A 24562-nucleotide genomic window follows, 5' to 3' on the forward strand; every position below is an offset into this window, starting at 1 on the left:
CTGCAGTAGGACGAAACTAAGTGCCGAGTCACATAAATTGTCTAGAAGTGCAGCAGTGTTACTAGCTATTGGTGGTTGAATGATTCATGTTCACAGCTGTTCTTTAAACTGTTTGCTTATAATTAAACATCAATGTACTTTTTGTATAACTTTGATTGTCGATCAACCAGTTTTTGTGGCTGATCTACTAAGAATAATGTAAACTGCATTATTAGACAGTATCAACATGAACTTCCCTGAAGTGTTTGAAAAATAGTTACTAGTTCCTTCTAAGACAACTGAAAGCAGTTACTTTTGTTCACTTCATGCATTCAACAAAATTTTGAATATTATCTATTTCCACTTACTTGACTTCCTATCAATGTTATTAAGAGAAAGCAAAGACAGAATTTATTTTAATATACCACAAAAAATAAGATAGCTAAGATATATAGTAAATGTCTGCAATTTATTTTAAAGTATAGATATTGACATGGTCTGAATTTGATTGTGGTGCCTTACACTAAAGAGTCCTATGTTTGTGAAAATCAAAGAATATACACCTAGTTATCTAAAGTAACAACAGCAACAACAATAATGCTTTCAGTCTTGCTGTTTATCTCAAATAAACTACACAGCCTAAACAGCACACAGAGAAGGTAACAAATGGGCACTCTCTACCCTCATTGGAGACCTGTTTTTTCAAGCAGACACCCAAGCTTTTACCCAAAAGTGGGGAAAAAAGAGAAAAGAAAGTCATAATCTAGGGTGTCCAAAATAAACTTTGCAGGATCAGTAGTGGCAGCTGTATATCTCTTTCATAATAAATATTTTTCTTCCTAGCTCTCAGCATGGAAACTTGACTGCCAATAGAACTGATTTTAATGACAAATGATTGAGGGGACTTCACAAGACACATGAACACTACCACAAATTATCAAATGGGGATGAAGTATGCCCATTCCCTGTATGCCCTAGTGCCCAAATTCTGCACTAAAATGTAAGGTGAATTTATTTAATACTCTTGACCTACCTAACAGATTTGTTTTATAGATCCAAGCTTCCCTTTATGTGGAGTCTGTTTGCGTTCCCTGCATGGCTTGAAAGCATTTATGCTTAAGGCTCTGAACTAATAAAAAATACTATAACCAATATATGCTGAGCAATTTTTAAAAGTCAAATTCAGATGCCTAGTACTGTTTTTGTGAGACAATTTAATTTCTTCTAATATACACGTAAGCTTTGCAGCTTTGCAAGTGCATGAATAGTAGGGCAACCTTTACCTGAAAGCTCTCTGATTTTGTTTGACTTTTATTCTTGTTGCTTATATAAACACATTTCTTCAAACAAATATTTTTCTACTCCAAACAGACAGTCCTGTAATTTTCAAAAATTTCTAGTTTTGTCTGTGATATGAAATGCATTTACTGAATATCACTCTAGATAGATCTCTACTTTCATACTGTGATCACAATTAGTATCTTGAAAGATTTACAAGAACACAAAACAGTTATCCTGCCCTCAGTCCTAAAATTATTGATTCTTGAGGATACCATGACTTAATTATCAAGAGTTATTTCTGAGCCAGCCAAATATCTTCGCTGTAGTTGGTGGTCTGCAAGACAGTGCAAAAGACTTCAATTTGATTCCCTGCTTCTGCTTACTTGACCAAACAGATATGTTCTTATCTATATAACAGCTTTCATCTTTGACTCTCTGAAGATGCACAGCAGGAAAAGGTAAAGCTGTTGCCATTCTTAGGGTGATTTTACAAAGAAGGAGGCTATGCATGAAACACCAAGAAATTTTAAATAATTTTTTCAAACTTGAGAATATTTCATTATGGGAAATCTAATTTAATTTTTACTAACATTTAAGTGTTTCTACTAATACTAAATGAATGTACAGCTCTATGTCATGCCAGAGAGATCTTAGCATCCTCAAAAATCATAATTCTATATAGGTCTTATAAGGTAGTTTTCAGAGAAAAATGCACAAGTCTTCACTGGTTTGTCAGAGTAAATCTGGTGGCAAGGTTGTAGTTAAACCTGAATTAATACGATTTTCAGGATACAAGCTAATTCTGCACAAAAGCAGCAAACTATCTACAATAGGTTTCAAGAGTCATGTAAAAGCATTTATTAGTTTAGCTTCTGTCCTATTTGATAACATTTGTACTGTTTTTTTAACTGAGCTGATAATCTTTGGATCAGCAGAGTCATGACTACTTGGCTCAGCTGTGTCTTGAAACAAATGGCATGGAACAGAGAAATTTTGAAAATTATAAGGTTGATCATAATTCTAGTAACAACTTTGGTGACAGAGTAAAGCATATTTTATGTTGTTTTTATAAACTGAGAGTAGCTAAGAAAGGTTTGTTTAAAGGTTACTGGCAAAGAACAGAGAGTAAGGTAAAAAAAAAAAGTCTAAGCATCTTGGAATACTGTGTATCACAGTAATACGGATGGGGATATCCAGTTAGAGTGGAACATAAGCTGACTAGATCAGTATGATATTAAAAGGCAAATGCCATTTTCAGCTGCATTATCAAGAATACTGTACATCAAATACACTAGGTAATTACTTTATTGTCTATGGATCACATAAAGCTTAAGCTAGAGAACTATTTGCAAATCAGACTAGTGACCTTGCTGGCATTTAAGGTAAGTTGAGTAGTACTCAGGGAAAAGCATTAAGAGTGCTAATAATTTTCAGAAATACAACCTGTGAGAAATGTTTGAAGGCAAAGGCATTGTTGGGTCAATGGGGGAAGTGGAAGTCTAAAAAGAACAGGAGAAAGGTCTTCCAGTCTTCAGAAGTCTGCTGTGAAGTCTGTTTAGGACATGACAAGTAGGAATCTGTTTATTTACAGGAAAAATATTTTTTTTTAGCTATTAGGAAAATCTAACACTAAAGGCAGTGAAGTACCGGAGGGCACTAAAGGCCACTTATGGAGGGTACGGTGGGATTTTTTAGAAAATTCTAAAACAACATCTCATAGAGATGTTCCACATGTACTAATCTTCTCTTAGATTATAAGTCCTGAAACTTGATCCAGATCCAAAACTCTGCAATTCCATAAATTCATGGCGTCATTCAGACTGCTCAGATCCAGTTCAAAATGAAATAATGTATGCTTGTCATACACAGTGGTGATGCTAAGTGGTTTGTGTCTCCTGCTCACCATCACAATACCGGCTTTTCATCTAAAAGGTATGATACCAGTAATATGTAGCTATTTTATATGGAGGAATTTACTTTTGCTGGTATAATTTAGAAACTACATTATTGGCCTAGCCTTTATAGCAATACCATTAAATATTTTGAAGGCTGGAGGTGAGTAATATCATTTTGAATAAGGTAAACAGAGAGTGAAGTATTATTAGAGCTAGAAGTAGCTCATTATGGTTTTTTTTTGATGCCCCTCTCTTAAAAAAATGAGACTCTGAGGTAGCTGCACACCTGATGAATAACACTTTCCTCTGGAGTCTAGAAAAATGTATCCACTGGTATGCTTCTACAACAGATTTCCTGATTAAATGCCTCCTAAAACTATACGTGGAGGACCAGATGTTTCTGTCTTTCCTCTGCATAAATATGGTGCTTCAATTAAAGATCATATTTCCTTTCAAATGTAGAATTTATTTTATCTTCAATTTTAAAGCAATTATTTCAGTTCTATTAACATCTCTTACAAAGCACTAAGAAATGATTGTGTGTGTGTGCACATGGCTGGTTTGTAAAAGAAATAAGAACACAAAAGAAGTTGAAGTTATAAGGAAATACTTTCTGTCTTTTAAGAGCAATATCTGAAATTATTTAGAAGAGTGTAGACAGTAACTCTGCAGCACCCTTCTACAAATGTGACTTGGACTTTATTTCGACCATTCTTTAAACTTCTAGGTAGAAAGAAAAAAAAAAAAAGAAGAAAACATATTGAAACCCTGAGCTATCCTTTATTATTAAAGACAAACAGGAAATAGCTACAATGTTATGGGAGGCACTGACAATAAAGATTGGATTCATGTACTTTCCATACCATCAAACCCATAAGATTGTATCTGCTAGACCATCTGAAGATTCAGCTAATTCTGCGATTATTCAGTTATAGACTAGAGAATAGTAAAGCTCATATTTTAAATTTAAATATTTGCTAGTCATATCACTGAACTGAAGATCCCACGTTGCTGATTTTTTAACAGTTGTCATAGTTCTTATCTCACAGCTTGTGGGAAGTTCTTCTTTAGTAGCAAGGTATTTAGTTTGCTATCAGGGCAATACCCATTAATTGGCAGTAACAGGTCAGGTAGAAGAAACTTGACCTCATCAAAGTGATCTGTGAAACAGTGTTGCCACCTTCGATTGGGGCAGGTTGTGGAACTGCTTAAAATTTAAAATTCATGCTGTCTAGATCACACAGGCAAACAGAGTATTGACAACTGTTTTTATTTATGTGTATCAAACATAAAATGGCTTTTGCTTGTACACAATGTATTCATTTGCAGAAGTCATAGGGCAGAGAATACATGCATATGAAAACCTTTCAGATACACCAAGAAATCAGAAATAGAGTAAAATTAAATTATTCAGCATATACAACATAATTTTACAAAGAAAATCTCAGCTGCTACAATGTCATATTCTATGAACAGTCCATCTATCTGTCAGAATATTTCACAAATAAGAGCTCCTTGCAGTCCTTCAAATCGTAACTTCCTTTGTTTCTTCATTAGAGCCATTGCCCTGTCCTACTCATATCTAGCTCTAGGTATATTCAGGTATATACCTCTGTTAATACCTGAACAGAGATATTAATTAATAGCATTATAGGGTGAATGACACAAGTCTAAATGGACTTTGCAGTAGAAAATAATTTTTTTTATCCTTGACAACAAATATACCAAAAGACTCTCCTGCCCTGTGTAATTGAAACTCACAAACTAGAAGTTACCAATTGTGAAAGACTCATGCTTACATTCTGAATTGACTCTAAAACATTTTGAGGTTTTAAAATGAACCATTTAGCCAACCACTCACTATTTCCCTTATTCTACTTTTCCATACATACACACATGGAATAAAATAATTTTATTAATTTCATACATATATATACACATAAATACATTTATATGTGTATACACACACATATATATACAATACACATATACAAGCATACACACACAGATATATATACACATACACACTGGTGGGGCCACAAACTTGGAGAAAATGGTGAAAGGCCAAAGACTAACCCCTTGGATGTGAAATCAAACTTGTGGGACAGCCAAAGAACAGAAAGGAAATTCAGAGTTCTATCTGGATAGCATTGTCAACTGCAAATAGCATTTGGCTTATGATCCAGTGGATGAAAAAGTACTTTAAGAAGGAAAGTACAATATTTTAATTCTCTGTTTTCTCATGGGTCCTTAGACTTAAGGTAATTCCAATAGCAAAGCCTACACCTTCTTTTTGCAATTTTACCTGTCCAAAATGAACAAATACAGGAAGTCTAGTAGGTCTCCTCAACAAAGTGTTTATACTAAAAATCAGCAAGAGTACCTGGCATTCTAACTAGATCTTTCAATGTGAGGCTTACAATCAAGTTCAGGCTCAAACAAGACGTATTATCTTCTAGTGGTTGAGTTGCTGAATCCACAGCTAAGAGAGGTCAACATCCAAAAGCCGGTCTTTTGCAGAGAGGCAAGTATCAAGCTGTCGATTCTTCTGCCTTCTTTTCTTTCTCTTGACATGAAGATCAAATAGTATTTTATTTTTTAAAGCAATTATTAAAAATAAAAAGGAATTAAGAAGTTGTAATGCATGAGTAATCTTTATATGCCACATTATTTAAAGCTCACTCTAATGTTCTGTACTGTACTTAGGGTAGATTGCCACATCCCTTTTAAGCCTCCATTTAAGCAAGGTGTGAATAGCAGAAAAAATAATTTTTCTAAAAGTAGTAAAGTCTTAGCAGTAATCTTTCAAGCCTGGACATGAAAGATGACTTGTGCTACCAATTTACATTTGACATTTTTGTTGTTTTTAAGATACTGAGCCACCAATCACTATTAGCTGTGACTGGGGCATTTTATTTGTTAAAACCAATTTATGAGATCAAGCTAAGTGCACAAATGCTCATTGTAGGATACCAGGATAAAAGAAGTAAAATCCCATCAACAAAGTTCAAGACTAAAGCAGTTGAACTGGATAAGAAAAAAGAGAGACTTTCCCACTGTGCTTACAACTAACTCTCAAAGGGAATCCCTTTTGACTGGAGTAATAAGGAAAACAAATGGTAAAACACTAAGAGAACTGAAAAACATTGAGATTCACTTGGGAAAAATACCCTTAAGTGTTATATGAGATAAGCTGAAACGTATTCCAGAATGCATAGAGAACACTACGTGTGGTCTCTGACTAGCAATTACTAAGTTATAGAAAACAGTCTTGATGGACAAAGATTGGAAGTGACAACAGAGAAAGAAGAAACTTCAGTTTAGAGAGCTCTTAAATGTAAACATATGTATTCTTATTGAAGAAAGAATGATAATAAAACTGCAAATAAATCGGAAACATGTATTTTTCTTTCTTTACTACTTTAAGCAAGTTGCTGAAACTTATTGCACCATATTCCATCCATCTCTAAAAAGTGGGTTGAACAGTTTTGTTTCTTTGCTCCTGTTTAAAACCTTCTAGAGTCCCTTACAAAAAATGTTGTAGAACTACAAAGTAACATCTATATCTAGATGCTTTTAATATATACTCTTTCAGCTGAGCTCATAAAGGACTGGAAGTACATTTGTCTTTACGAACATCTGCTAATGCATTTGGGAAAGTTTGGGATAAATCAAACTGTGTGATAGAAACCTCTAAAAGAGTGTTAGAAAGGGTTGGGTACAGAGGATATGGTACAAAAAGAAAAAAAGATGGACATGCTGCTGACAATCTTTTTTCATCTCCAAAAAACACTGTTATGACTGGGAGGACCTCACAACATTTAAGTGCTGGAAAGACTTTGAATCACCTGCAATACTTTATTGCAAGAGGAAAAGGAAACAATGAGCTGCTCTTATTTCACTTCTTCAATGACAAAAATGCTTTTTGACTGAGAACACTTAAATATCAGTTTATTATTTGACAGTTTCATGAACTTAATGCTGAATTTTGTCAGTTGTTAGCAGGGGTTAAAAAGTTGTATGTTGAGAAGTTAGGAAATGTTATGAGCATCTACACATCATTAATTCAGCCCTTCAATGTGATGAGTACATAGTGTCTGAAATTGTATGATCATGTACTGTTTTCCCCCTGCAAGATCTGTCTGTATCAACTACACAGAATGGATTATATTCCCTAAGCAAAAAGGATTGCCTTGTATGCTAAAGTTTAGAACTACAGTTACAGCAGATGAAGCAGTTCAACTCCACCCGGGAGACTTAGACTCCACTCCTGTACCTAAGCCCTTGTGTGATCCTGTGCAACTGACTTTATTAACGTTTTCAGTTGGTCCCTAGTTTTCCACTTCTTGTCTCAGATTCTGGTGGTTCATAGCTAAGTTTAGGTGAACTTCTTCAGAAGGAGTATCTTTGATACTCTGCCTATATCAGATCAAACTTCAAACTCTTTCAGGAAATTATAGTTTGCCAGAGAAATCATTAGACCTTTTTTTTTAATAACAAATGATCAGATATTATCTTCTAATTAGGTTCTTGACAATGGTTGAAGTTCTCCCAAAATTTCAGAATCTAATAGACTAACTAGCAATAAAACTCAAATAAAAATGCCTAAAAAGAGGAAAAATTAAAAAGAAAAAAGGGAAAAGAAGAATCTCTAATAGGAAGTAGGAGCCTATCTATTGTAAGTCATGCTATAAGCCAGGCTAACTATTTTAAGTAATACTTAGCATAGCAACTAAATACAAACATTCAGTATGTATATGGATGCTACAGCCATATTCCTAAATAAAATGCATAACCATATTATGACTTCATAATGGTATTGGTCTAAAATTTTGATGGTTACTTTTGGATTGGATTCTTTGCCCCTGTACAAATTGTGGATTACAGACAACAGGTTTCATATTCAGGACTGGGAATAATTTCTCTGCTGGAGACTCTTTCTATTGGTAAACTGTTTTTTTCATTAACATTTCAATTATACTGTTCTCTAGAAGTGTTTTTTCTTACCTTGCCACCCATCAGAATGCGGAGGATTTCAGTTTGCTATCTTGCTATAGCCCCTTTCAGGCCTCTGGTGCATTATGTCCCACCTTTGCTCTGTTGGGCACATCCTTTGGACTGCATCACCAGATTTGCAAAATGGGCAAAAGATACAAGTGAACCATAAATTCCTTCTCTGAGAAGGAAGATCAAGACAGCAGAAAAATACCACATTCTGGAGACATCACAATTTAGATGTATTATGCTTCTATTCTTCTCAAATTACAGTTTCTACTCTGACTCTAATTTGCAATGTCTTGGTGCTCCAATCTGGAAAATAAAACAAACAAACAAAAACCAGAAGAAAATTATTTTACTGTCTAACTTTGTTACACTAATGAATCTCAGACCAAAGAGTACTACTAATTCTTTATGGTGGTTATAGCTGGTTTTGAAGGAAAACTACAGTGAGAAAGTACTTGCTTTATAGATATTCCTATTTATAGACATGAGGCTGTTATATGCTGCTTTTTTTATAAACAAATACCATTAGTCTAAGAAGCAAGGAAAAGTTTAGGCTTTGCTCTTACTCTCTGAAACCTTACATATGATATCCAAAATTTAAAATAAGTACATATTTTGAGAAGTCATAAGACAGTCCTGTGGCACATCATGAGTCCGTATGCTGTCCTTTGAATGTTCATTGAACTACAAGTAAAGATACGTTGTCATTTCCTGCAACATCAATGATGTGCTGATTTCACAGTCACTACAGCACTATAGAGAAACAAAAGTCACTGTGCAGGTGTACAGTACAGTAATTTAATAGTGATCCTATCTTGTTAATTTTATCTCAGAATATATCACATAATAGACAAATTTGAAAGCAAGAACTCCATAGAAATTGAAAACACTATTGCATGAGACCGAAAGCATGACTCTGAAAAATGTGAAATTTTGCAAAATAAGCACTTAGAGCTTGTTCAGTCTGAAGTCTAATGATGTTACATATTCAAATGCCACCAAAATGGTTTTTGCTGATGATCCTTTGAGCACAAATGTTTTACTCCACAATGTTTATCCTGTAATCCCATACTGCCAACCCAAGACTCAGAACTCCCAACAGCCAACTTGCCTCCAGCTATTTTACCTCCTCATCAGCTTTCAAGAGGCTGTAATATATTGTCAATACGAAAGCCATGGGCTTATTGACAGGTGGAAGAAAAAAAAAGAGAGAGGTTTAAAAATGCTGAATCAAATATCAAGCAAGATAACAAAGAAGTAGCTCCATGAAGCATTATTAGTTTCCATATAAAATCACTTAAGGTCCTTTAAAAATAACGTAACTGGAATCTATTAATGATTGTGTTACGCTTACAAGGTATTTGAAAACACAGATCAGGACTTAGATAGAAATTTTTATTGTGTGATATAGGTTACTATCACTGTAATCTACTTCTGTAGTGCATACAGAAATATATCCTTCAAATGTCTAGCCCCTATTAAAAAAAAAAACACAACACTTTTCCAATGCTGTAAGGAAAGCTGGCTTCAAATTCAGGTCAGTGGCTGTATACCTACTATAAGCCTTTCATTTCACAAAGCTGTAACCATTAAAAACCTTTGATTCACTTCTGTGAAATTGCACAGTAAAGATCAGCCTTGTAATGGGCATGGCATATCTTTACTCTAGCAGGTGGCCATGCCTTTTGCAAGCCAAGGTTGCAGCACTTTATTTTTAACCTACATCAGGCTGGCAGGACCTTCCTTGCTTCGTGTGAACAGAGGCGTATGTGAGGCTCTGAAGGCTTTGACCACGAGGGGGCTGTGTGAACATAATTTTTTGGCAACTTCTTGGCCCTTCCCTGGTTCAAAAGGGCAAATGCGTTTTTATGTACGATAAAATGTGACTCTGAAATAATTAACAAGGTTTTTCTTATCTCTCCCCTTTGACAGAAAATGCATAAAATCATGGCTTAATTAGTCCTGTGATTTTTTTTTTTTCGTTTAGAATGACTGTAAATTACTCAAACTCTTCATTGGTCAGGGTGCTTGTATAAAAAAAAAAATCAAAATCCTGACAAATGCAAAATCCTCTTGAATCGTTGTCTAGAGCCTGAAACATGCTCTCAAGGATCAAAACTAATCCTGATGAAGTGTGGACACTGCAAATCCTGTCCATAAGCTCGTGCATATTATGTCTAATGAAGGTATCTGATGAATAACCAGAAAACAGAATGAATTTTCCACAGAAACACAGACATTAAGAAATATTAATTTTTATGAAAACCAGTTTTACATAGACAATGTATAAGTATAGATCATTTACCCTTCTCTCTTCTGACAGACATAAGAAACGCACAAGTAACAAAAATGGCAAATATGGTATCCTAAGGCATCATTAACAAGCTTGGGAAGTTGGTAATTCACAGGAACATGCCCTTCATTACCGGAAGAGTTTGCTGTGGGTTTTAGTCCATAGCAGATGCAGGAAAAATCGAGAGGGTAAATCGGCTACCTCCCATCTCCTCTCAATTTATCTAAGTGCTAGGTCATCAAAGTGTACAGCTACACCAAAAGGGAGCAAAATGTGCTGTCTCTGTTCCACAGTGCCTGGAAAGTTCCCCTCACGCTCACTTTTTAACGGTCCGGCCGCGTTCAAACCTCGCGTATAAACCTCGTGTTTATGCGGCGCCTGAGGAGGGGAGCCGGCTTTGACCGCACCGGTGACCCTCAGCGCCTTCTCGGGCAGGGCAGGAGCCGGACGGACCGGGCTGCCGGTGCCGCAGGTGAGGCCTGACAGTCAGTCCCCTGCCAGCCTCCCCCGGCCAGGCAGCCCGTGCGACGCAGGTAGGCTCTGCCACCCCCTCGGCGCCGCGAGCGGGGCACGCGTGGGAGAACCGCGCTTCGAATCGGTAAGGGAAGGTTTCGGAGGGGAAAGCGGGCACAGACGGCCGGCAGTGCGGACACACCGCGCCGCGCGGTTCCCCAGGCAGCGCTACGGCGGCCGGCCCGCCTACGGCCTCGGGAGGGCGCGGAGGGCCCGCCCCGCCCGTCCCCCCGCGGCAGCGGCAGCGGGCCGGGCGCTGTGTGCTTGCGCTGTGCCGAGCCAGGGCCGCCGCGGCGGCTGCGCTACCACGGCGCCGCCGGGGCAGGGTTTCGCTCGGTTTGGCTCCGTGTCACACACAGATGTGACTCTTGTCTGTTCCCTGCGAACGTACAACCGTGACGGCTCACCTCCTCCCGCCTCCCTTCCCCCCCCGCCCCAGGAAAAAAAAAAAAATCCCACCCTTTTACAAAAAATTTCCTCAGATCCCACACCGAGCAGCAGCCGCCGCCGCCGCAGCAGAGTCCCGAGAGCTGATGGAGCAATGGGTGGGAAGCGGGAAAGCGGCACCACGAGCGAAAACTTTTCCTCTGCCTAACTTTTCGCTTCCTTTCTAACGCTCTCACCGCTCCCCCTCCGGTTCCTTACCCCCTCGTTTGGGCTACGCTCTTTTCCGCCGTCTTTCTGCCCCCTCTCAGCCCTCCCTCCAGCTTGCTTTCGCCTTGCCGCCCTCTCTCTCGCTCGCTCCAGTGACGCCTGGAGCCGATAAAGAAGAGGAGAAGCAGCGGGAGGGACCGCAGCCGCTGCGAGGGGCAGGCGGGCGGAAGAGCGGGAAGGCGAAAGGGGGCAGAGGGGGCGGCAGCCCCCGCTGGCCGCCCTCGCCACGAAGTTGGCGGCGGCCGCTGGGTGTTTTTGACAGCTGGGCGCGGGCGGCCTCTGCCGCTGCCCCCGCCCGGCATAGAAAGTTTGCGGGGGAGGGAGGAGGCAGAGGGAGTTAGTTTTTCAACCCCCCGACTGCTCTTACCCCTTTCGTCTGACTCCCTGCCTGCCGCCCTTGCCCGAGAGCACAGACTTGGGAGGAAGCAGCACTACCCTCTCAGACCCGCTCGCAGCCTCCCCCCGCCGCCTCCCCTTCCCCAGCCAAAGATCCCAACAACAACAAACCAACCTGTGGAGGCTCTGACCCGAACCTGGGTCCCTCCTCCCATCACTTCCAGCTCTCCGCTGAAAGCTCTTTCTCTTTCTCCCTGCTGCTTGGGCTGAACTTTGAGGGCTGAAGTTTTGAAAGAGTCAGAGAGAGGGCGGGGGGGAAGAGAGAGACTCTCACTGCTGCTGCTGGGGGTTTCTTGTTTGTTTTGGTGGGTTTTGTTTGTTTGTTTTGAGGGAGGGAAAGTAATTTTTGTTTTTTTAAATCTCCGGTTTTAGTTCAAATCACCTGGGGGCGGAAGGGGAGACGGAAAGAGAGGGGGTAAAAGAGAGAGAGTGAGTGAGGCGCTGAAAACCCAGAGGCAAAAGGAAGGGTGCAGGCACTGCCGCTGAAAGGAGATCGAGAGACAGGGGGTGCACTTGACAACCAGCATGCAGAGATGGTAAGAAGTTTCCAGCAGCCTTTCGTTTTCATTCTAGCCTTTACTTTGGTTTGATTTGATTAATAAATTGTGCAGTAACACAAGCAGCCCTGCTCGCTATCGGTGTGTTTCAGTCTTCAAATAAACAAGCAGCCGGGCAAAGGAGGAGGATAATAAATCAGGTCTGTGCTGCGTGGATTGGGGGAAAAATGCCTAAGAGGCTGTGCTAAACTTTAAGTGAGTTTGGGGGGTTGAAATGGGATGACCACATGCTTTTTACCGCCTCCTTGCCTTCACTAAAGATGAGGGGCTAACGTAAAAAGAGTGAGTGTGAACGGAGGGAGAGTGAAGGTGAAGTGGTTGAATCGGACATACGGTGGTCTATCTGTTTTGGACACCACCTTCTGCTAGGAAATGAGTGAGTTTTGCAGCAATGTAAAGGTAACCTCTAAGAGCCTGGAAGGAGCTGTGTGTTTGCGTGTGAAACAACGCCTGCGGCAGGGAGACAGGAGTGTAAATCCACCTTCCCTCCGAAACTCTTTTCTTTTTGTTGTGCATGTGCTTGCAGTTTGCACCTCTCCAATCAGCGATTCCTAACAGAACAGAGTTGTGCCGATGCCCTGACTGTAAAAAGGGAGAAACCCTCCCCCAACCAACTTCGAACAAGTTTTTTCTTATTATTTCACGTGCTGTGGAAATGCTCGTCTCCTTTACAGCAGGGGGTTTTGCAATGCAGGGTTTTGGCTTTCACGACCTTTTAATTTAAAAATTAAAAAGCGAAATGACCGAGGACCTCATTTTACTGAAGTCTGTTTTTCTGGGTCGTGATGTGAGGATAGGTTTAAACAGCTGTGAAGGAAAACCTCGTTTAAGACATGACTATACGTAACGTGCAGAATGGTAACTGTTCGTATTAACACGTGGATCAACCTTAGTGATGGACAGTGATCAGCCCATATTCAGTGAAGTAGTATATTTCCATATTTCCCGTTTGACTACTGCTCTGCTTTCAGTCAGCTTTTGTCACCGCACTCCAGGGATGTTAGAGACTTGTCTTGTGTGCCTTGAATATACACATACATATGTACAAGCACACACACAAGTGTGTGTATATATATATTTTTATGTATATATTCTTATATACTTACATGTGTATATGTTTTGTGTATGCATACATGTATATATGTATACACAGCACTCAAACTATAGGTAGAGTGTACGTCTGTGTGAATGAAGGGAGTTTGCAATGGAGGGTTTGTGTTTTTCCCTTCTCTCCCTAACATGACATGTCTTGTTTCAGTGATCAAAGCCACAATTGGAGTGTAGGAGATGCAACTGTCAAATGTAGACAACAAGGAAAAAAAAAAAAAGGGAGGGGGAAAAAGCAGCATGTGCCCAGGACTGTGGTTGCAGTAATGCTGACAGAAATTAAAGTGGGTTTGAAAGCAGCATGCGATTTATGATGGTTCCCATTTACCCTAGAGTCAAGCTGTTGTAAAATTGATGCACAAAAGGCATCATGTAGTAATCTGGTGTACCCGGGATTAAAGTGGCAATGAGTGTCTTCTTGTGTGAGTGTCTGGCTGATGGTTAAAATGGTTTGAAGCTATTTTTAAGTATGAAATCAAAGCAGGATATTACAAATTTCTTTTCTTAATCTGTATGTTAGCTGTATATAGCAGTCATTGAAATATTTTTTACTGCAAGTGGGCTTTTATTTTTCAATCTCTTCCATTTCCCCCTCTGTATAATAACCCATCTCCTTAGATGAATTTTAAAATGGGGTAGCATTTTTGTCATAGTTTCAGAGTACAAATGTTCACAGTTTAATTACTGAGTTCATTTCAGACAGTAATAGTTAATAAGCCTGATCAGCAGATCTGCACAAGAATACCAAGTTCCTGTAAAAGTATGTGGAACTTTCCTTGCCCTTAAAAATTGCAGGATTTTTTAATCTGAAATTTAATGGGGCATTTGAGCTGTCTGATACACTGTAGTTTCATTTTAAGCTGCCAAGTATTAATGAACCATCTAGAACTCTATGTATGTTCTCCTTTAAATTCCTAAAGAACATGAATTTTAAGATTTACAATTTATTTCAAATGATTCACCTTTACCTGATCCAGATGCAGAAAATTTTAAGTGTAAATTATAAACTCATTTGTTATGAGCAAATTTTGAAACTCCTTTTAAGACTTGGGATTCTGAAAGTGTTCCTTAAGCACACATCTTGCACATGTGATTGAAAAACCCTGCTTTGGTACATTATTTTGTAAAAAATACAATAGTGTGACTTTTAGGGGGAAAAAAAGCAGAACTATGCTTTTAATCACATTACCTTTTTACTATCGAGGCATTTTGGAAAGATGGGTATGTGATTACAGTAAATAATGTAAAGAAACAGACAAAAGCAGAGATGACTGTTGCTATATTAAAATGTATTACATTTTGAATTTTCTGGTGAGTTTTTGAGTTCAGTGCTTTACATAACATTTTGTCCTAATCTTGCTTGCTGTCAGAGATGTTTCATGGTTGTGCAATTGCTGCAGTCAAGAATGCCAATTTGCATTCCAGGAGTGTCATTTGATTACTTTTATCTACAGAGCTCGAAGACCAGCCCAGACCTCTCATTTCATCTTGCCATGTCACGAGTCAGTGCTGTGTCCTCTTTTCAAAATCTGCCTGATTTAGACAAGAAAGAAAAGTACTTTCATGTTGCAGCCGCAGTCCCCTGCTAACTTGTCAGCAGCAGGATATGATTCACTTGGGCCCAGAAGAATGGTACAGAGATGAGGGTTAGGCAGTTCAATAAGCCTATGGACAGGTAGTGTGTGACATCCCAAGAGAGCTCAAGTTAATGAAGAACAGGTCTGCTTAGTTCTTCATACTCTGACCTGGTGCTGTCCCCACAGTTTTCTCATTTGATCTTTCCCAGCAAATTGATCTTTTCTAGTACTTTTTTGCCTTCCAAGTTAGTCCTTGTGGGACTGAAATTAGCAGAGCAACTTAAGTTGGATAATACAGCTGTTCAGAAAAGAAGAAATTGGACACTAGCTTATAAAGGGGGAGGGGAAAGTAAGCTATTCTTTCTGTTGTTACTCAGGATTCCTTTTATTTTTATGATTACAGTTTGATTTTAAAAAGCTTCACAATAACCATATTACTTTGGAACTTCTTTCTTATTTAAAGTTTGTATGGATGGTCCATTGCACACTGCATAAAATGTGTATCACTTAAATAAAACAAACATGCGTGCAGCATAGACTACAGTTTTGCTTTGGTGTTTGTCAGTTGAACTTGCTTGTTAGAAATGATTTGCTAGTCTGTAATGAGGCTTTTACAGTTGTTGTAAGACACTTTAAATATCAATTGCACATGCCAACTCCATTATTTACAGCCTGCTAAATAACTGTAATTCCATAGTATCCAATACTGAAATGCAGTGCAGATTAAACAATAAAAGCCATTACAAATGGTATGTGTAAATATTATGGTAGGTGAAAATACAGTCAGCAAATTACCACTGGCATTACTGGTTTTCTGGAAAACTAGCATATACAAACAAATTGGTTTTAACTAAGGCACTCTATACTTAAGATCTGGTCTCTAAATGGGGCTATGGTATTAGCCTGTTAGTCCTTTTTACATGATTTTGCACTTGATAATTGGAAAGTGGAATGGAGGTGTGTTTGTGTGTGTATGTATGTGTGTGTTTAAATACATACATGACTAGGTTGTCAAACAATGTAAGATTTCAAACCAGAATTTGGTAAATACAGTGTAAGTTGGAAATGATTAAGAGGGTCTTAAGTATGCTGAAGAATAATAAGCTGTATTTAACTTTCTGTATTTCATAGCAGATGTTCTCACATATTATCCACATCCTTTCAAGCTGTAGAATTGAAAACACTGCTGAATGGAAACATGAACACTTATTATGTAAGGGAAATACTGCTCTCACTCTCTCTCTCAGAATTGCTTTTGAAAGTGGAAAGGAACTGTACAGGATCATTGGTCAGTTAAGCTCTTCTGCAGAGCTAGAGGGAGCTTCATGATTTTATTAGATAAACGAGAGGCTAGAAGAAAGGGGAAAAATACTCTGAATAAAGGAGGGCTGATTTCTGACTTTGTTTCAGAGCCAAAGATCTAGAAATTAGACTTTGAGATGTCTTTATTCTGTTTTACATATATGTGTATGTGAGTGGGATTTGAAGCTGACTGAAGATCTTTTGAATTTCAAACAAATTAGAAATGACCAACAGCAAAGCAATTAAACTTTAAAAAGTCCAAGTAAAACATTGGATTTTATACAAAAAACAGTTTGGTTTTTTTTTTTTTTTTTTGTCTCAAAGATGGGTGTTTCATGACAGTGTCCCTTTCCCTTTTGCACTTTGGACACTGTCACTATAATGTGACACATTTTCTTTGCTGAGTATTGTTTAATGAAGGAGTCCTAACTCTCAGTCTGCTGGTTTGCACAGAGCTTTTGATTTAATGATTTAATTTGATTTAATGTCCACTATTAGTATGAAAAAAAAAAGTGTGCATGTCTGGAAATACAAAAGGTTCCTCATAAAATACAAAACAAATAGAGCATATCTGTCATTTTGGAAATGTATGTCACTTCCTAATCTAGCCAGGAATTTGTACTTAATTTAGAGGAATAGCACTTAATATGACTTAATAAAAAGCATCTGTCTAAACCTTGTATTCTTTGTCAGTTTCATCCCACCTAATTTCTGGCATATTTGTTCTAAAAATTCATTGATCGTAATTGTTGCTTAATATTTACGTGGCAACTTTTACAAGTATTACTTTGGACAAACTTATTTACCCTTTAAGTAAATGGTATAATCCAGTGAGATAAACTATCAGATTTGTCTTTATTTGTCTCACAGTAGCTCTCATTATATGCCGTGCTAGTGAACCCCTTTATTTGTTGATTATTAGACTCTTAGTACACTCAGGAGTTCTTCTGTGATTTAATGTAGTTTTTCAAAGAGGTTCTCTTATTTAGAATCTTTTCATAGTACTCTCACCACATATTGTAGTTATGTATATTCTATACCCCAGTTACGTATGTAAATATTTTTTTTCTTATTCCAGGTAAATCAAGGATTTTGAGAGAGAACTTTTTTTCATCTGCAGCATCTATTTCAGTACATGTCTCTTGAAATATTTTATGTAAAAATAACCCACAGAAATTCATGTAACAATCAGATATGCTTCTGATTTGTTCCTTTAGAGAGTTCTTTTGAGAGTTTCTCTTTAATTTTTTTTTAATGACCTACTATGTACTTAAATCACATTTTTGTAGAAAATTATAAAAAGCTAGATAAGTTTTAAAACCAAGTTGGGCATTGCAATTATTTTTAATTATGAGAACCAGAATGTTCTTTATGATTTGTAAGTCACAAGCCAAGTGAAATCAAAATGCCGTAAGCTAACCACTAGAAAGTTTTTAAGTCACCATGGTCTGTTGCACTGTCTGGAAGTTTAGCTATGTTTTTGCAGTGTATTACAATTGGTTACGTCTACTGTTCTGCTGCATATAAAACTGTAGAAGTTAGGCCTGTTAGGGAAAAGTTTTAGAGGGTATGCAAAGCATATTACTAACTGTTATCATGTGAAAATGAAGCTGGGTGTATGTACAACACCCATCATGCTGTCAAATGGAATCATACTGAATCAATGGTGCAACTTTATCATATTTGTCAAATATGTATTATTTTGAAACTTTTATTTGTGTTCTTAGTCAATGCCCTTTACTGTTGAATACAAAGATGTAAAAGTAAACAGAAAACATTTTTCCCTTTCTGTGACCTGACATTTGCCAAAGTGCCCCATGCTGAAATTTCTTTTCAGTATCTTTTTTTTCTTCCAAAGCCAGACATGTACCCAGACACAAAAGCCTCTGTGTATAGCAAGCTGTTTTAAATATTGTGACTTGACGATGTGCTGTCCTTTCTCTGCTTGAGCCAAGGATCTCTGCTCAGTGTCTGTGGATTACCAAGTCCCTTCTTTATTGTACCTCTTGTCAGCTATTCCTATTCATTTAACCTTTCATTAGTGTCTGTGCAGCTTCACTGTCTGGAAAGGCAAGGAGAAACCTAAAGGCCCACTGTCACAGTTATTAGATTTCTCAGTTACATCCCAGCAACCATAAAGGAGTAAGAGTCAACACTATTGTCATGCATGCTGCTGTCCTGGGGTGCAACTCTTCTGTGCATGTCAGGGACATGTGCCACATGTTGATAATGCATCCCAGGGATAAATGCACAACATGGGGGATAAAGCAAGGCTGGCACTAATGAGCTTTGTAGGAGTTATTGCAAAGACAAACAGTTGTGAAGGAATTTCGCTTAAAACGGCAAAGAGATGGAGTTTCATTAAGTGCTGCCAAGGCTTGCTTGTGAGGTACTTGTCAATCATGTTAAGTTTCATTTAAGTGCCATTTACAAGGGAAAAATGTTTTCTATGACTTAGAAATGTATTGCTTTTCACTTTTAAGTTTTCAAGCTAAAGTGTACTTGAAGTAGTCCCCATAATACCCTTTATGACCATTGTTTCTATTTACTCATTTTTTGGATCAAAATCTGAAAATCTTTCACATTACTTGACAACAAAAAAAAAAACCCAAATACGAATTGCAATGCATTTTGAAGTATTCCTTCTAGTAAAACTTCAAATTCACACTTGGTTGTCATAGTCCTTTCTGAGGCATAAATTTGGCTGAGAATATCTGGTGCATCTAAGTTTTATTCTACACTTACTACCTGAAGAGCCAAAATTATTAGTTGTGACACTACTTCCTCATTCTGCTGAGGCACCTTCTCCATTTAATCCGTGAATACATTTTGCTTCTGAAGTTCCTTGAAGCCCATCTTACTTAGACTATTAACCAAATCCAGCTGAACTCTGAGCTCTCAGTTTTTGCAGTAATAAAAAAAATACATGCTTATTCCTGACCTCCCTATAGTTGACCTTTTAGAATGCATTTTAGTCACATTTTTATCAGTATTATTATAACAATGTGATACACAACTTCGTATCAATTTTATAAGGAAATTTTGGTCAAAACAAAATCAGACCTACAGATTTATAGTTAAATTATAATTTAATAATTCCCCTTAGTTCTGCCTAAAGCATAAGGGTCTCATGTTAGTCCTGTTTTTTCAGCAAGGTTGAAAGTGGCAGTAAAGCCATTTAAATCAGTGGAGTTAAAGTTTTATGAAACTGTTGAATAAAATCTAGTCACCTCCTTTGAACTTTCCATATGGCACGCTAAGAGGATTTTAAAGATTATAAATCTAGTGGGCAACAGGAAAAATCTTAAAACTTTCTTATTTCAACTGTTTAGATTGACATCAGAAAGTATGAGTGGTTATCATTTATTAATAGGAATTTTGTGCTTTTTAGATCTTCTTTACGTTTCTGATATTAAAGAAGTGAAGCGTGACTGCACCTTTTGCTTTAATTCATAACATAGAATCCAAAGTGACCAGCAGTATAGTAGTTGATTGTAGAAACAAGTGCACCCGAAGAAAAATGTGTTTAAGAGAAAATTCAGCAAAAGTAATCTTTTTGTTTTTCTCGTTCAAACACTCAAGACATTTGTAATGCTGATACTGAATTCTGCTTACCTCAAATTAAAAGAGAAGCTGTTAGATTTTTTGATTTGAATTAGACAAATATTTAAGGGAACAAAATCTTCAGACATGAGCTGGAACAAGTACCCTTAGTTTAAAACATCCTTTCATTACTAGACTGATATTAGCTTTGATGAGTCTAAAACTTACTACATGGTTTCCAAATCAAAGATGAAAGGGCCACTTAGGAATCAAATAAATTTTCTTATTGAAATGTAGCATTTGACATTTAGAAAGATGTGCTCAGCATGATGAACCAATTTTCTTTACTGCAACTAGCCTGGTGATTTTTTGCAATAAAACTAGTTTGAAATTGAGTTGAGGTTCAATAAATTTCAGGTAAATTAATTTGGAACTCCTGATTAGTGCCATTTTTTAACTAAGGAAAGTATTTTCTTGAAAGTGCTGTTTTCCCTTTTATTGTTAAGACATGTCAATTTTCATTGCTAAGTAATTACTTTTGTAGTTGTTTTGATAAAGTGTTGCTGGTCCAACTCCATTGGTGTTGTTTTGGCAGTGTGCCAATTTTATTAAAGAAAGATTTTGTTACTCATCTCACTGTGAAGATACAGGTATATTCCTAATACTAGCAAATGGACATATACGTCATCTGTATGTTTGAAGAGTTATTATTATGTACAGTAATTTATAGTCTACAATACAGTTGGGCAGTGCTTTTATATCGTTCTGATACCAATTATATGCTTCTAAAAATCTACTGATAATACTTAACTCTCCAGAATGAAGTTCTGTGCAGAGTCCTAGAGACCATGATAGAAAATGTTTTGCTGTTGTGCTAAAGATGCTAAGAATTAGAAAAAAAGAGTAAATGCTGCATAAATAGTAGTGAAAACTTTTAACTTTTCTTCTGTGCTATACCATGACTGTATTTCAGTTAGCAGCTGTATTTTAATATGGCTTTTGAAGGTACATTGTTTCTGATGTCCCATAAAATATGCCTGATCAAAATAAAATGACACTACAAGCCAGTTCGCTAAGTGATTATATAAGCAATGTGAAGATGCTGAGTAATTTATGTTTTTTAGTACACAAACTGGCATTAAGATTTTCTTCACACTTTGGTGCAAATATTAAAAAGCAATGTGTGAAATTGCATATGTTATGTAACTTAAGATTTCTGAGTGAATTTAAGTTTAAGCTGATACAATTCATGTAGTAAGACAGCAAGGAACTTAAGTAGGAACAGGAAGCAATAGCAAATCAGTGATGTGTGATTTAAAGGTTTCTATTCCATTACTTAAATTGTGCTTCTTTTTTAACTTCTACTTTTGAAACTTTTGCCTTTGGTGACTTACAGTGTTCTCTATTTCCTCCTATGCACATGTTACTTGTACTAGTTTGCATATCAGTGGTAAATTTCACTTATCAGCTGATATATGTAAAGGATTTGGGTTATCAAATGATTCTTTATAAGCAAGAAGTTCTTCAGTTCCTGAACAGACACTTTTGGACTGGTGGTGTCAGTATGACAGTAGCAGGGATGAGAGTGAGCTACTTGGTTCTTTATGGCTTGGTTTGGGGGTCAGAAAATGACAAGAAACTGTTCACCATCTGCTGACTGATAGCCTTTTTGAATACTCTAGTAGTAGTCTTTTAAAAATAAGTGGTGAAAAGGCTCTGTGATGCTGGTGATAACAGAGAAGGAGGTGGGCGAGGCTGATAGTACAATGTTGGAAGAACTTCAAAAGGCTTCTCTATAGTCACCCTAGCAGCAGGGCAAGAGGCTTGTCTCTTTCCAACTCTGCACAACTTTCCTGTTCTCTCATGTTACTTGGATGTGGAATTTCACAGTCCTTTTTCTATTAAATGGTTCACAGGTGTGGGTAATATGGTGAGATGAGTTTTGCATAATGTATGAGTTCTATGAAGCATTTTGAAGTCTCTATGCTCTACAGAGGATTTGTAAGTGCGTTAGATAAACCTGTGGAACATACAAGCAGTTAGTGTCTTCTCACTGTTAAACACGGAGGATCAAAAAAAATCACTCTTCTCATGTAGTTGTTGCTAGATCCATGAAGAATCTAATCACACTAGATCAATTGGTTTCAAGAGAGAAACTTGCTGAGTGGTGGAGTCAAGAGAACTGCTTTTGTCCTCACGTTTATAGATTTAAGCCTCAAGGGTGTGAGGGATACAACTATTCATCTTCAGTTTCAAATGCAGTTTTCAAGATTGTTTTTGCTGTTGTAGTCATAAGTTTATAACAAAGAAGCACAAATGTAGCCTTGTAACAAGCAAAAGAATAGAATTATAGAATGGTTTGCATTGGAAGGGACCGTAAAGATGATCTGGTTCCAACACCCCCCACCATAGGCAGGGGCACTTTCCACTAGACCAGACTGCTCAAAATCCCATCCAACCTGGCCTTGAACACTTTCAGGGGTGGAATATCCACAGTGTACCTGGACAACCTTTTCCAGTGCCTCACAAGCCTCACATTTTTCCCTAGTACCTGTTCTAAACCTACTGTCTTTCAGTTTGAAGCCACACCCCCACTGCGTTCCTTTGTTGAAAGACTCTCTTCATCTTCCTTGTAGAATCCCGTCAGGTATTGGAAGGCTGTCTTTAGATCACCCCAAAGCCCCCTCTTTCCCAGGACTGAACAATCCCAATTCTGTCAGTCTTTACGCATAGGAGGGGTGCTCCATCCCTATAATGAACTTGGTGGCTTCCTCTGGACTTGCTCAAACAAGTCAGTGTCTTTTCTCTGCCAGAGATCCCAGAGGTGGATGCAGCACTCCAGGTGGAGTCTTGTATCCCAGGATGCAGTTGGCTTTCTGGGCTGCAAGTGCACATTGGTGGATCATGTCTAGCCTTTCATCCATCCAAGTCCCCCAAGTCACTCTCTATAAGCTGCTCTCTTCCATTAATTCCTCAGCCTGTATTGATAGTGGTGGTTGCCCCAGCCCTGCTGCAGCACCTTGCACCTGACCTTAATGAACCTCATGAGGTTCCCATGGGCCCATTTCTGAAGTTTGTTCAGGTCCTTCTGGATGGCATCCTGTCCTTCAGGTGTATCAGTCTCACCACTGAGGTTGGTGTCATCTGCAGACTTGCCTAAGGTGCACTCCATCCCCTGTTTGTGCCACTGATGAAGACCACTGGTCTTAGTATGGACCCACGAGGGACACCACTTGTCACTGATACCCAGGTGGATATTGAACTGTTGACCACTACCCTTTGGATGCAACCATCCAACCAATTCCTCATGCATCAAATCCATATCTCTTCAGTTTAGAGAGAAGACTGTTGTGGGGAAGTGTGTCAAAGGCCTCATGTAAATCCAGGTAGATGACATCCATAGCCCTTCCCTTGTCCACTGATTTAATCATTGCATCACAGAAGGCCATTAAGTTGGTCAGGCAAGATTTTCTTTAGGTTGTCTTGAATCACTTCCCTGTCCTCCATGTGCCTTAGCACAGTTTCTAGAAGGGTCTGTTCCATGATCTCATGCAACAGACATGGAGGGGAGGCTGCAAGGTCAGCAATTACTAGTTTTCTCCTTTCGACCCTTTTCAGGATGGGTTCAGTCTTACCCTTTTTCCAGTCAAGAGGGATTTCCCCTGACTGCTATGGCTTTTTGAGTATCATGAAGAGTGCCTTGTCAATTGCATAAGCCATTTTCCTCAGGACTCTGGGATGCATCTCATTGGGTCCCATGGAATTATATATGATCAGGTTCCTCAGATGGTCACAAACCTGACCTTCTCTTACAGTGGGAAGCACTTTACTTCCCCAGTCCCTGGTGTGAGGACTGTCCATGAAAAAGGTATGTGGAGAGAGGTTGCCATTGAAGACTAAAGCAAAAAAAGTTGTTAAGTACCTCAGCTTTCTCTTCATCTGTTGTTACTGGTTTTCCAACCTTTTTTCTTGGGGTGGGGGCTGAGAGTGTGGTGAGGGGAGTGTGGTACACCATCTTTGATCTTCCCTTTCTGGTTAACATATCTGTAGGAGCCCTTGTTGTGGTTCTTTATGTCCCTTGCAAAGTTGAACTCCACCTTTACCTTCCTCATCCCATCCCTACACAGTACATACATACACCATTCAGGTATCCCCCTCAACTCAGCCCTAGTGAGGTTACATCTGAAGTACTCTGACCAGTTCTCAACTCTCCAGTACAAGAGAGACATGGAGCTTCTGGAGTAGAGAGGGCTGCAAGGATGATTAGGGGACTGAAGCATCTCTCTTGTGAGGAAAGGCTGAGAGAGCTGGGCCTGTTCAGCTTCGAGAAGAAACAACTGAGAGGAGACCTCATCAGTGTCTATAAATGTCTGATTGGAGGGTATCAAGAGGATGGAGCCAGGCTCTTCTCAGTGGTATTGAGCAGTAGGACAAGAGGCAATGGGCAGAAACTGATGCACA

General features: G+C 38.4%; 1 protein-coding gene and 1 long non-coding RNA gene across 2 annotated transcripts in view; one reads left to right on the plus strand and one right to left on the minus strand.

Moving 5' to 3' along the window:
• Positions 1-4473: 4473 nt before the first annotated feature.
• Positions 4474-11718, minus strand: LOC126647179 (uncharacterized). Its single transcript, XR_007630518.1, has 3 exons — positions 11611-11718; positions 8163-8465; positions 4474-5721 (listed from the first exon to the last, which is right to left on the minus strand). It is a non-coding gene; the product is annotated as an uncharacterized LOC126647179 (long non-coding RNA).
• A 740-nt stretch (positions 11719-12458) lies between these two features.
• The window catches only part of BNC2 (basonuclin 2), a 325106-nt gene continuing 313002 nt past the window's right edge, over positions 12459-24562 (plus strand). The window contains exon 1 of the mRNA XM_050328920.1: positions 12459-12551. Within this exon, the coding sequence (XP_050184877.1) occupies positions 12549-12551 (3 nt within the window). The 5' untranslated portion in view covers positions 12459-12548. The remainder of the gene's footprint in view (positions 12552-24562) is intronic.

The sequence above is a fragment of the Myiozetetes cayanensis genome, unplaced genomic scaffold (genome assembly GCF_022539395.1).
Source record: "Myiozetetes cayanensis isolate MyiCay16 unplaced genomic scaffold, myiCay2020 scf4, whole genome shotgun sequence".
Lineage (NCBI taxonomy): Eukaryota > Metazoa > Chordata > Aves > Passeriformes > Tyrannidae > Myiozetetes > Myiozetetes cayanensis.